At 36.4% G+C, this 13237-nt stretch overlaps 1 protein-coding gene across 2 annotated transcripts in view; it reads right to left on the bottom strand.

Annotated features, from left to right (window-relative positions):
* TBCK (TBC1 domain containing kinase) overlaps positions 1–13237 on the bottom strand; it is an 83162-nt gene that overhangs the window by 55966 nt on the left and 13959 nt on the right. For both annotated transcript variants that reach the window (XM_015861429.3, XM_032444171.2), the window contains exons 4-7: positions 3996–4110; positions 2411–2484; positions 1666–1807; positions 428–488 (exon numbers count right to left, since the gene is read on the bottom strand). In XM_015861429.3, the coding sequence (XP_015716915.1) occupies positions 428–488; positions 1666–1807; positions 2411–2484; positions 3996–4110 (392 nt within the window). The remainder of the gene's footprint in view (positions 1–427; positions 489–1665; positions 1808–2410; positions 2485–3995; positions 4111–13237) is intronic.

The raw sequence follows: 13237 nt of genomic DNA, 5'->3' as shown, positions 1-13237 counted from the left end.
TTCTCAGCTCTTCTTTAATTTTCTGTCTTCCTGCCTGAGTCCTGATTTTTCCCTGCCTGTGATAACAATCCCTGCTACTACAAGGACAGTTTTCTTTAGTGTTACACAATTCCTAACTCATTTTAGAGACACCTGCAACACAGAACAACAATTAACTGACAAAATCACATGAGCACACTGTTCCATATCTCACCCATACTCAAACATATGCACGACTCTTCTGCCGTTCTTCTAGCTGGCACCCATCTCTGTCCCTTTCCTATGCAAGAAACTATTCTTCATATGTATTTTGAATTCCAGAGATGAAAGCAGACAAAAAGTAAAGTGCCTTAGGTCTGAGCATCACAAGCTTACTAGCTTGCATAGCTCCAGTTATAGCACTGTCCCAGAAACTAACATATAAAAAAACTGGTTTAGTGCTACTTACCTAAAGCAAGTACAAATTTTAATCTTTCTGCTATCTCCAAAGTCTGGAATAATTTTCTCCCCTAGATGAATAATATGATCAAATCAGATCAAAATTTCAATACTACTAAATCAAAATATTTAGATAACATATACAGATAGCATCTAACTCTATATGCAGACAGTGCAATAAGTTTCTAAAATTCTAAAATACTAGACACAGTTTCATGCTATCATAAAGAAAAACACACCATTTATAATGTCTCTTACCTGGAACAGATGTAAACTGAACAAGAATTGTGCATGACAAAGTCCCAAGTTGCCTTAGTAAGCCTACAAATGTGTTGCTATTCAGCAACTAGCTTTCAAAAACTATTCTTTCCAACATGTTAGTAAACAAACGTGACATTGATGCTCATTACTTGTTAAACTGTCACAGCTTGCACTACACAGTCCTTATGAAAAATAATCTATACTTGGTTTCTAAAATGTTTCCAAAATGTCCTTACCGGATTTTAAGAAATTGTACATTTTAAAGGAGTAATAACAAGTGATCTATGAACTCTGTGAGAATTTACAGAAGAACAGAATATACCAGAGTCCAATTCCAACATCCTGATGTGTTCATTACATACGAGTTCTTGATCGTATATATTAGTACTAACATATTTGCTAGATCTTGTATATGTGTAGAATGTTGTCTTTGAATTTAAAAGTGCAATTTAACATGTAGTTAAATTGTAAACATTTTTAGTATAGTATAGTAATAGTAAAGATGATGCTGGCTTCTAAAGCTAAATAGCCATTTTCCAAATAAGCCTCCTATTCCCTACGGAAGCTCTTTAGGCTCTGATAATAAGGTAGATATACTGCTCTCATAAGCAAAGAGACTTTAACTTTTCATCCTTTTCAGAGAGAATGAGGGCATGACACCAATGGCTACCTCACACTTGGAAGTATAACTGAAACAAGTGAAAAAATATTTAGAGATATTTCTTGGTTTAGAGGCTACTACTTGCTAAGAATTATACTTTGCAATTGCATCATTGTGGCTTAACAGGCAACTGCCCCGCATGGTAACACCTGTACTCAAAGCAAGCCAACATGCATGCAGTAACTTGAACCAGCACCACCAATACTGATCATGTAGAATTGCTAGTGTAGTCTGATATTTGGAGTAAAGTGACAGGTAAAGTGTAATCATAAATAACATAACTATTTCCCAAGAGTCACAATGAAGAAAATTACCCTCTTACATACCACACAAAGCTCAAATAGTATTATGCCAAGAGACCAGAGATCTGATTTAGGGCCAGAAGGCAGAGGCTTCTCACTTTGAGTATGATCACTTGGTTTGACTATTCCCTGTGCAATTACTTCAGGTGCCAGATACGATGGGTACCTAGAAAAATGCAGTAACACTAAGTAATAATCTGTTTGTCCAAAAAAAACCAAACCAAACCAAAACAAAAAACTACCATTCACATAATTTAGATACAGTAATCAAAACTGTTTTGCATTCTGAGAAATGAGAATTCATACTGAAATGCAAATTGTTCTATTTAGCCAAAACAAATATCGAAGCACCTTCAATCCCAACTCCACAAGTGTCTAGCACATGAAAGATCAAATACTAGGTCTTTTATAAGAGGAAATATAATAAATTCTCAAAGTATTATATCTATATATCTTAAAGTAAACATATACTGAATTTCAGCACTAGTACATTAAATAAAAGTATCCTAGATCTATTGTTTTCATCCATTATCACCATTCCCATCAAATAATTTTTGATTTAGCAAAAATACCCCAAAACAACTGTTACACATCATACTTGCCACTAAATCTATCTAAAATATCATTACTATTTATCCCTTCAACCATTCATGAGAATACATTAAAAAAAAATCTGAAAACAAGATTCAAAGGGATACATCACTACTATTTTAGTGTATCCAAATGAATATATCCCTAATATGTTTATGTTATGCAGCCACATTCTTACCCTATAGGAAAATCAACATCAACACCTTGAGCAGTCATATGGTAAAGTCCAAATTTAGCCAACTTGACATGACCCTGAAAAGGAGAATAATAATTAAAAACAAACTAACTAAACAAACAAAGAGCAGCAGTATTGGACATAGTAAGAATATGTATTTAAGTTTTTTTTAAAGAATCATTTTCATGCAAACTGCATTAGCTGTTGAGACAGACACTTGTAAGTCAGCCCTTCATGTTTTTGTTTCATATTCTATGCGGAACTCAACTGCAAGTTAGTAAGGCGCTTATTTCCAATGCTTTTACTTTCTGTGAGCACAAAGAAATCACTCTGGTGTTCTGACAAGCAAGTCAGAACTTTGAAAGTTACAGTAAATTTAATCTCCATAATTTTAAGAAGGTTCAATATTCTACTGAACATAAATCCTGTTTGAAATCTTTTTGCAATCCCATTTGAATCCCAGAAATCCATAAGCAGCCCCAGTATTCTCTCAATTCTTCCATTTAACTAGCTTGGCTCCTCCACTAGTCTTGACCATCAACTCGTTATTATCTTGCTCTCCTTAACTGTATCCACACTTACATTAACCAAAAATGTTCTGCAGGTGTTTGATTTTATACTGCGAAGGCAGAAATGTAACACCAAAACCAAAATATTAAAAATGGCACAGGATTTAAGCTAATATGTTTCTGCTGTATCTTGAACTATGTTCAGCCAGCCTGCAGATGGTGCAACAGTAAAGGCTTTATCAGCAAGCAATACAGCAAGGAAAAATCTTGGAATTTTATGGTCTTATGACCCTTTTTGTTCCTTACCTGGTTTTAGGACTATCTTCAAATTAAGTATTTTGCTTCTTAGTGAATTATTATTATTTTCACTTGTTTACAAGAAATTTATACAAGACCCTATAAGTGTTCCTCACTTCCTTTCTCCTCTTTCTGCCTTCCAAGGGAAGACCTAGCTATTCTACTTAAAGCATGTAAGAAAGGGAAGGAGAGAGGGGCTGTTCACATAGGCTAAGTATTATAGCTGTCAGTTCAGATACAGTGGTGGCTCTGAATAAAACAGTAGCTATTGGTTTTCTCATCTTTTATGAGGGGAACCTTTATTCCACACTGCCAACCCAGCAGTCTGTGACAGAATAGAATCGACAGACTGCAATTTGAATAATCTAACACAAACAAAGAAATATGTTGATATTTGAAAGTAACATTTCAGATCACCAAGAAACATTGGGAACTAACTGGAAACAGTGAACTAGCTTGGAGAAGAAAAAATTTAGCTATTAAAATATTAGTAAGACCTTTAACGATAATGCTGACAATCAAGGTGACTTTGAACTCTATTTTAAGAAGGATGAAAAACATGGTTTGTGATTAAAAAAAGTGGGAACAGACAAATCTGAAATATACTTGAAATTTATGAAAAGGAGGAAAACTAGTAAAAACTCCTACACTTCTCCCATATATATGATTGCCCCACTCACCCTAAGCAGAAGGGCTGCCACAGTCTCTAAATATAACACATCATGCTACTTGTTGTCAGTAAGAAGAAAAAACAAAATACAGGTTTATTCATGTAGCTGTACCTTTCGATCCAAAAGAATATTGCGAGGGGAGAGTGCTCGGTGGACCATTCCATGTTTGTTCATATACTGCAGACCCTGCAAAACCTCATATGCAATGCATAAAATCCTTGAGGAACTGAAAACAAAAGAGAAGAAAATAAAATGTGCACAACAGCAAAATGAAGAGGTACATTACAGAGTGAAGGGAGTGGGAATCTAACTTAGCTTATCTAAGACCAAAATGAATTTAAGTTTCATTATCAGCTATTCACTACTATCAGAAAGCCAACATTTTATCATTAGAACAAATAGCTGCATTTTGATAAAAGCCTCAAGTTCAAGAAATACTGACAGGCTACTGCAAAAAATACTGAGAAGATCTATGTTAAAAACAGTCTTCAGTTAGCTTACATTGAGTTATTCTCTGGTCTTTACCCCTTTCACAGAAGAAACTGTACTACTTCTCACTAGCTGCAAATGCAGACTTTCAGTTACATTTTGAGCACAAAAGAAATCTGGCCTAACATATATTCACACTACTGTTACTTGGATCATAGCATTTGGAAGTGATTCTCAAGGTCTTAGCAATTCAACCAAAACCACACTGCTAATGATCACAAAAACAAAACAAAACCCCACAAGCACCTCACGCCTTTTTGGCTGGCAATTTTTCTTCCCCCTCCCTCCTATCCTCAATTTACAGGACACATAATAGCACTAGAAGCTGTTAGCTATGTGTGGACCACAGTAAAAGTAAACGTGTTATTGCAAAAAGTAACTGATGATGAACTCAAATTTTCAGTAAGGAACCACAGCATGTGAACAATTAAAGTGTGGTGGGATCTGTGTCAGCCTTAAAAGAGTTTCTACTAGATACATTAAGAAAAGAAATACAGCTCTGTGCCTAAGAGCTGCAGTATCTGCAGTTGGCACTAGGAGGCCTCAGCCACCTATTTATTCTCTGCATTCTTTCACAATTAAAAAAATAAATAGAAATTAGGCAAAGATATTGAAATACTGCTTTTGGATTATTTGTTTTTTATAACAAATCCTCTATGGCACTGCATTGACAACCAACACATGAATGATAAGTATTTTTCATTATATAGGTATATACATTCTCAATGCTGTCCTCCTAGGGAGAAGTGTTCACACAAGCACATCATGTCAAGCTGAAGCAAATACAGCTCCCCAGAAGAAAAAGAATTCTGTATAACAAGCTCTTTTATAGTGCTATTTCCCATTAACTAGTTCTAACTTCATTTATTAAGTAGAAAACACTGTGCCTATTACCCAGGAGATTTGCATTTAATTGCAAAGGGCCTGACAACTAAAAATCCAAATTGCTATTGCTAAGCACAAGGGATCCATCTCTCTCTCTATCACAAACTCTCCTCTTGAGAACAACCAAGCTCAAGTGAGGTCCCCTGCCTCACAGGAGGGTATACTACCATCTAGTTTCACAGTTTCTAAGGCTAGTGTGAGCACTAAAGCAAGTTTCTAGAAGTGCAGAAGGTACAGTCTTAAAGTTGCCTTTGAGCATCAGCTAAGTTGACACTTTAATAAAAAAAATATATATATTTATCAAAAATGTAATCTTAACCAAGGAAGTCATATAAGTCACCAAACACAGGAAGTGAAGTCTGTGCTGATTCTTAAATTTTAATTCATTACCTGAAAGCCTATTATTCATAGATCAACCAGTGTCTTAAGTATGATATGAGCTCTTACAGTAGAGGGGCTTCTGCATTCCTTTAACAGGAGGTGGGAAGATAAGAAAAAAGAAATAATATGATTTATAAAAAGGAAAACACAGGCATATTAGGTTTGATACCAACAGCTGCTATACCACTGACCTGACAAGGGCCTACATCCAAATTATGTGGTATGGTGGTATGAAAAACTTGTTCATCTCATCAAGATAAACTGTGGTGAAGCAAATTATTCCATTGCTCAAGGCAGATTTTGTAGGAGGCATTCAGTAAAAGCACAAAGTCTGACATTCACTTCAAAAAGCAACCTGAAGATCTAAAGGGATATCAATTGTCTTCAGCTTCTACTTTGCCTAAAAATAGTTTTAAGCTTCTCTCCACTAACAGGAGAAAACAGAGAGAAGCAGCAGGAATTTACCTGCAAACACTTCACAGACAAAGGGGAAAAAAAGGTGTTTTTACACTTAACAGTACTTTTCCAAGGAATAGGCTTCATTTTTAATTCTCCTATCTTTCTTAGCTTGCATACCAACAAAGCTACTCAGTTACAACTTACTCAATCACTTTTAAGGAAGGATTATCTTCAAGTGAGAGGACTGCATACTAATATAAAAATCAAACTTGTTGATTTAACCATTGCCTTTTTATTCCCAATTCAAAGATAAGAAGTAGTAAGAAAAGGGAGTAACGTCATATTCTTCCACTCTAGAAATGAAGAATTGAAAGAATATAAGGATTAATTCAATGTTGGGTTTAGATTTGGAACTTGGAGGTATAGAAGCATAGGAAAGGAAGCAAAAAGGATAACTCAATTCCTTCCTCAGGTATTCCTTTGGTAAACAGGAAAAAAATACTCTAGAAGTTGATACAAACAAATTCAGCCAATAGTATAAAACCAGCAAGGGTAAGAGAGGCATGTGCATGGCATTTGTGGGGGAAGACAGAAGAGAAGACTTAAAAACCCACAAAAATGAGGACTGTTTTATTACCTCCAGGAATTTGTCAGACCAAAAGCTATACCAGACAAATGACTAATTTCCACACACTAATAGTACACAGGTGGCTGTACTGTGCCTTTACAAAAAGAAATAAACTTTTCAATTTAGCAGGCAGCCTGATCTCCAGTCTGTTGAATTCTTACTGCTAGGGAGGTGTAGCTGTTTTCTCAAAGTTTGTTTCAATCAAGCTCATGTGTCACAGGAAACAGATGTTCTCAGAAAGCTTCAAATTCTTGTGGTGCTGCAGACTCACTGATGTGATTATCTCATTTCTTAGGACACTTCTGTCATTTTTTGATTCAGACAGAGGAAAGCAAAAATATTCTTCTTGCCAGTGTTCTTGCACCCACTGCAATCTTCCTTATGACTGAGAAAAGCATTTGGGCCAGGATGAAAGGGAAAATGTGTGCTAGCAGAAAGTGGCATACTGACACCCTTGTCTTTCTTCAAAGGATGAGTTATTAACAATCAGAGTGGAGAAGAGATGTATGAGTTACTAAATAAAGACAACGCGCTCCCAAAATAACTGAGATCTGAGTGAGCATACTCATTCAGCAGTGACACAGTACTACCTGTGAACAAACATATATGGAGAGTCGCCCAAGCCATAAGACAACAGCATAAGTACAGGAGTACACTAAAAAAGGTGTAAACATTTACACTGGAAATTATAAACTTTAAGACAGAAAGAGTCTCAATTCTTGAAAAAAAAACAAACAAAAACCCTCCAGCCTACAATGACCATGTAAGAAACTGAATCAGAATCTCCAAGATATGATGCTCTGGTAACAAGTTATTGCAACGGATTATTACCATTTTAGGCGAAAATCAATGGCCTTTCAAACCTTAAATTTCGTTATACTAGATCAAACCCCAAAACTAATACGTTTGAGCTCAGTATCCTTTTTCCTAAAAAGATGATAGGCAGATGCCTAGGAAAGGATTAAGGGGTGGGTACAGAATGAGTTTATATGAAATGTTCCCTGCTACTTCCTGGCTTCCAAAGAGAACACAAAAGCAAACAAACAACACCAAAAAAAAAAAACCAACAACACACACAGAAAAAACACCCAACAAATGAGTTTCCCCAAGTATCATATCTTATAATGTCTGAACATAAAGTAACCCCTCTAAGCCTCAACAGACTTTGTAACAGAGTATCCAATATTCCAAGTCTTTTATCAACATTTGCAGGAAAGGACCTGTCAGTTTCTGTGAAAATCCACAGCCACAAAGTATTCTGTATGAATTCCTTGCTATGTTATCAAGGGGCTCTCTTCATGGTGTCCAGTTGCTCTAAATTCTAGATGAATAATTTGAAATTTCAGCTTGAAGCAATGAAAATGAGTGCCAAACTGCAGAGTAGGAAAGAAGGTTTTGGAAAAATCCATTTGACAGCCAGCAGCAGTAGTCCCTGTGCATACCGCAGATTGCTGAGGGGAAAATAAAAACTACTTTACTGCCTTGAATACTTAAAAAAAAAAAAAAAAAAGAAAAGAAAAAGAGGACTGTAGATCATACAGCTGGAAATCTGAGCTGGGTGGAGTTGGGAGACTTGACCTATTAAACTGTGGAATAAGAGAATTCCAAAGAGAGAAAAGAAAGAATGAAGAGGTAAAAGGTCAGCATTCATTTCAATATCATAGAATTTAGATTCACTCAGGTTTCCTTTCCTTGCTGAATGGCAAATTAACGCCCATCTACACAAGAACTCACTGCATTCATCTTTAACTGAAGTGCATTCATAACACTAATTGGAAAGATGTTTTCTCCATATTTCTTTACTGCTACCACAAAACAGCTCAAAATGAAAGAGCAACCAAGTAGCACAAGATATCTTCCTGCCTGCTTACTGATTACAGTTAAGCTTCCTGCTAAAGAAAGCAATCTCCTTTTTGGTCACTTCAACACAGGCAGCTGCAGCAATTTCAGGGTGGCTAACTGGAACACACAGTTGAACCTGGACAGTAACTGAGGAAACAAAGATATTTGGGACTCAAGGCAAAATGGAAGCAGCAGCATAAATTTGGTGCAGGAGAAATACTTCTGGTTGTCACAAATGCATACATGGTATTTTGATTGGTGATGGCAGCTTTTGGGTTTTTAAATCTACCAAAAAGCTTAGTGCACTATTCTGAAAAAGCGTGTTCCATACAGTGAAATGAATGAAGGTCCAATTAGAATTTGACAAAGGATTGGTATCACAAAAAAGCCTTATTATCTCAATAACTGTAGAGAGACCTGTACTTTTTGTACAGACTGGAAATATACATCAGTTAGTGTTAGAAGTCATGATTCTTCATTGCAGTGGCAATTCAAGGCAAGAGGAAATTCATAACAACTGGAATTAGAACTATTTTGACTATATCCTGCCCTCAGGAAGGCACTGCAAAACAAAGCGGAGTAAGGTTATGCTGATTACACCACATTCAAGTGTTTCTGTTTCCTTAGACTTCAAACATATGGGCACATACATAGAAATGCATGCTTAAGAATCCCTTCATCCAATCTGTGCACCTTGCTCTAACACCAGATTACAGCTGAAAAAGTAAAAATTGGAGGAAGAACGTCTCAACAAACAGAAGTGTTAAGAGACTTACGACACTGGTATACAGGAGCATAAAAACAGATTCCTCTTCCAAAGGGGAAGGTCAGACAGGGTCTGCCCTGGGGAAATACATCAGTGTGACACAAACCAGCAAAGTCATCAATCACTGCTCCAGACCTTGTGAGACAAACAAGCACTTGGAATTCAGGAAGGAGACTCATCCCAACAAACTGTGTCTGTTCAAAGTGGAACAGAATCAGGTTGTGAACAGATGTAATGTTTCCGAACTCATAAAAATTACAATACTTTAATACAATCAAAACTACAAACCAAAGAAAATAACATTTGGAGTTAGTTCTGTTACAGTGAATGATGCAGATGTATTGGTTAGGAGTGGTGCAGCCAAGTGGTTACAGCAAAGAATGAAGTTTGGGTACAATCCCAGCTGAGACAACCACTACAGTGACCTCAAGAAAGCCATCTGACCTCCTTATGCCTCAAACGACCAGCTGGAAAACTGGATAAAAAACAGGACTGGTTGAAAAACAGATGTGCAGATGAATTGGGTTTTCCTGCGTAAATAAATTACAAAATACCTTATACGGAACATAAAGAGTTTGATGCAGGTGGGAATGGTTTATTTAGCACTTTATTACATGTTTGATTAAAAAATGGCACTAGGGATTGAGATTGTAAACACTGCCAATTTACTTGGAAATGCACTCACATTATCAGAATGAAATGAACTGGAAGGGAATGCAACAAGCTGAGAGTACAACACAGAAAAAATTAATTTATAGACAAAGTCCTCAGGAAGTCTCTAACTCATGCACAGAGGTATTTCACACAGGATATCTTCAACAAGTTTGGATTGCTCATCTGAGGAAACTCAGAAAGCCTTTTCATTCCTCTTTTAGAGTTTTAAACTGGAAGCATGACTTTAAAAGCAACACAAATGATGTTACATTTTTATGAAGGTCTCAACTTGTAACGTCCAATAAAAAAAATCCATAAAACAGTGGATGAAAGCATAGATAAAAAGAAAGAACTTCACATATATAGCATATTGCACACAAAAATGTTTAGACATTATTTTTCAGATTGTTATCACTTTGAATGATTTCAATGCATCTCCTCCACATAAAGCACAAATTTGAAGACACAACACTTGAATTCCTTTAAGGTATCCAGCACTCATCCTATATGCAGGGGAAACAAATGAACAAAAGACCTTCTGAAAACAATGAGCACTCCTCATAAAGCACTGTTTTAATGAAACGTGTTGCACCGCCTGCTTTAATGTACAGAATTTGATTCCCAGATTTTGATCTTGCCGCTGATTAACCTGTGAGGAATAATTTTTGTCCCTCAGGCCTCAAGTTGGCTCAAGTGTAAAAGATAGAATAATGACACTTCTAATTTGACCAAGAAGTACTATGAGAAAGTTCTGGTAACCTCACGGTAAGATAAGGTAAAACAGTCCCCATCTAAAACCTGATCATATGCATAGATATCCATAACCAGATATCTATATGCATGGATAATCATTCATTTTTACCCATAGGAACCAGTATTTAAACTGTTAGGAACAGAGTACATTAAATTTCAACTCTCCAGTGTACAGAGAACTAGACATTTGCCTATTAAACAACTACTATGCAGTAAAAGGTACAATTAGCAGCCTTAAAGTACACAATCATTGAAGGAAAACTTCCAAAAGATGCAGGATGAATGGTCACACTGCTGGCACCTGCTATTTCCCTACCTTACTTGATGCTAAAGTGAAGGATGTAGATGAAAACCAATTGCTAATTGCACCCTGAATTGTCAGATGTCAGCAGATCAGTGTCTGGTTCAAACCTCTACGGTTTTGAAGACAGCTGAGGTCAGAAAGCAACAGCTGCAGATCAAACTTTACCTGATTCACAAATCTGTCATAATCCCCCTGCCACATTACATACTAACAATTTTTTTCAGACTTAAATACATAAAATTGCATGTTTCAATAAAGAACAGATGACTAAAAAAGGAAAAGAGCTAGCAAAGATCACACAGATGCCCTCACTTTTGAGAGCTGAAGGTGAAACAAAATCATGGTTCGCAATCCCCACTTAAACCAACAATCAAAAGAGCAAGTTCTCCTGTATCTACAAAGACTCTCTTCTCGATAGCTGAAGCCAGAATGTTGGCCTATCAAATCCAAGCATCCGTCAATGCACTCCCTTGGCAAAAATCCTATTCTGAGCTGTTGATCGCAACCCACATTAGTAGTGCATTCACCCAAAAGATGAAAATTGGGTCTACTGCCATTTTCTACTAGCAGAGAAGTTTCAAGACTCTTCTGATAGAAAAAGGTCTATTCATTAAGGAAACTTAAGGAAAACTGTTCTTCCACATTTCTCCCACTCCCAAATACATCCATGATTTAAGAAAGTCACACAACTTATGTGACTTTATAATGACAATTATAACAACTCTACGTTGTACATTTAAAGTGCTTCTACAAAAGAACATAAAAACTATATTTTATAATCACCACAATCACACTCTATAATCATTTTAAGAATACAAGAAATTGCACTGTCCCTATGTTCCCAGTCAAATGATAGCCTTAATGATTGCTTAATCTCTAGTAAGAAACAAAAATAAAGACTAATCAATTTCCAGGAATCAATTTCTAATAGAATCACCGGAGTAATCAGAAACCACAGTAATTAACAAGAACTGCCCATCCCGTTTTGTTAGTCCAGTCAATTAATGCCCACAAGTTACTCAAATGTTCTAGTGTTGCTTTTAGAATATACACTACCATGTCATTTGTTCAACTGCAATTCTGTTAAGTCACTGAGTGTCTGTACTATTTACATTAGTCACTCAAAATTAGTGCTTTGCAAAGGTTTGCTGACAGGATACAGCAGATGAATTCAATCCCTGCTTCTCCCTTTCCTCCAATAGCAGAAAACATTGCACAGAGTTAGCCAGTATGGGCTTTGCCAGGAAGAAAGGGAAGCAGGGTAGACGGCAGAATATAACCAGATCTGTCATTCCACGCTCTAGTTATCTTAATGCAGCTTCCTTCTGAAGACCAAAGACAGAAAGGAAACATTCTCTTACTGAAAAGGCACAGCCACGTATGTGTGAAAGAACTGTATCAGCAGCTCACTTGAGATGTTATGTTTGAAGCACTGTTTTAATAAAAAAAAGTTTAGTGTCTGAAAGTAGCTTACCTCTATGACATAAAGAAGCCTCTTTTCACCCTCCCCCTCTATGCCATTCAGGCTTAGCTCAACAAGATGACTAAAGTCTTCTGTCACCACTACCTCTATCCAGGCAAAAGACGACTCTCATATACCAGAATCCATAAGCCTATATCCACCTTATAAAGATAACTATGGTTTTATCAGGGCTGTGAAGACTATCTGTCATAAAGATTAATGTCACAGTGGGATTTCCACAGAAGTTTTTATTCTGAAAAGCAGTGGGTCATCATCTACATTTGCTGGTAGGAAAAAGTCTGCAATCACGTTATTAAAAGACTGTAGGCCTTGTCTGACTTCCAGCTGTGAGCAGAGGAATTATTTTGAGATATAATTACTGAGATTGAGCTTTCTAAGAATTTCTTTGCTTAGAGTGACATTCTTCACAAAAATAAAACTATATATATTAAAAAAAAAAAAGGTACTTCCAGTTGAGTCTTTGACCAGAGACTTTCATTTTTACTACATATACAGTCCTTGGGTTATAGCAAATGCATGGGCTGAATTATGTGCGAAAGAGACAGACTACTTAGAGCATTTCTTATTTTAAAAGCGAAGCAAAAACAAAACAACAGCAACAAAAAAACCCAACAACACAAAAACCTCCCCCTTCAGCAAACTTGCTTGCAAGTCACTTCTCTGCTTATAAGAACACATGTATACACAACATACACTGGGGACTGTAACACTTATTTTACAGTGCTAAATGTTCTTTTCAGTTTTAATAAGGCAGCTGACACTAAACAGG

Source organism: Coturnix japonica, chromosome 4 (genome assembly GCF_054131305.1).
Source record: "Coturnix japonica strain WE chromosome 4, WE-NBRP24, whole genome shotgun sequence".
Lineage (NCBI taxonomy): Eukaryota > Metazoa > Chordata > Aves > Galliformes > Phasianidae > Coturnix > Coturnix japonica.
The sequence above is the reverse complement of the archived record's forward strand: the minus strand, read 5'-3'. Positions and strand labels throughout refer to the sequence as shown.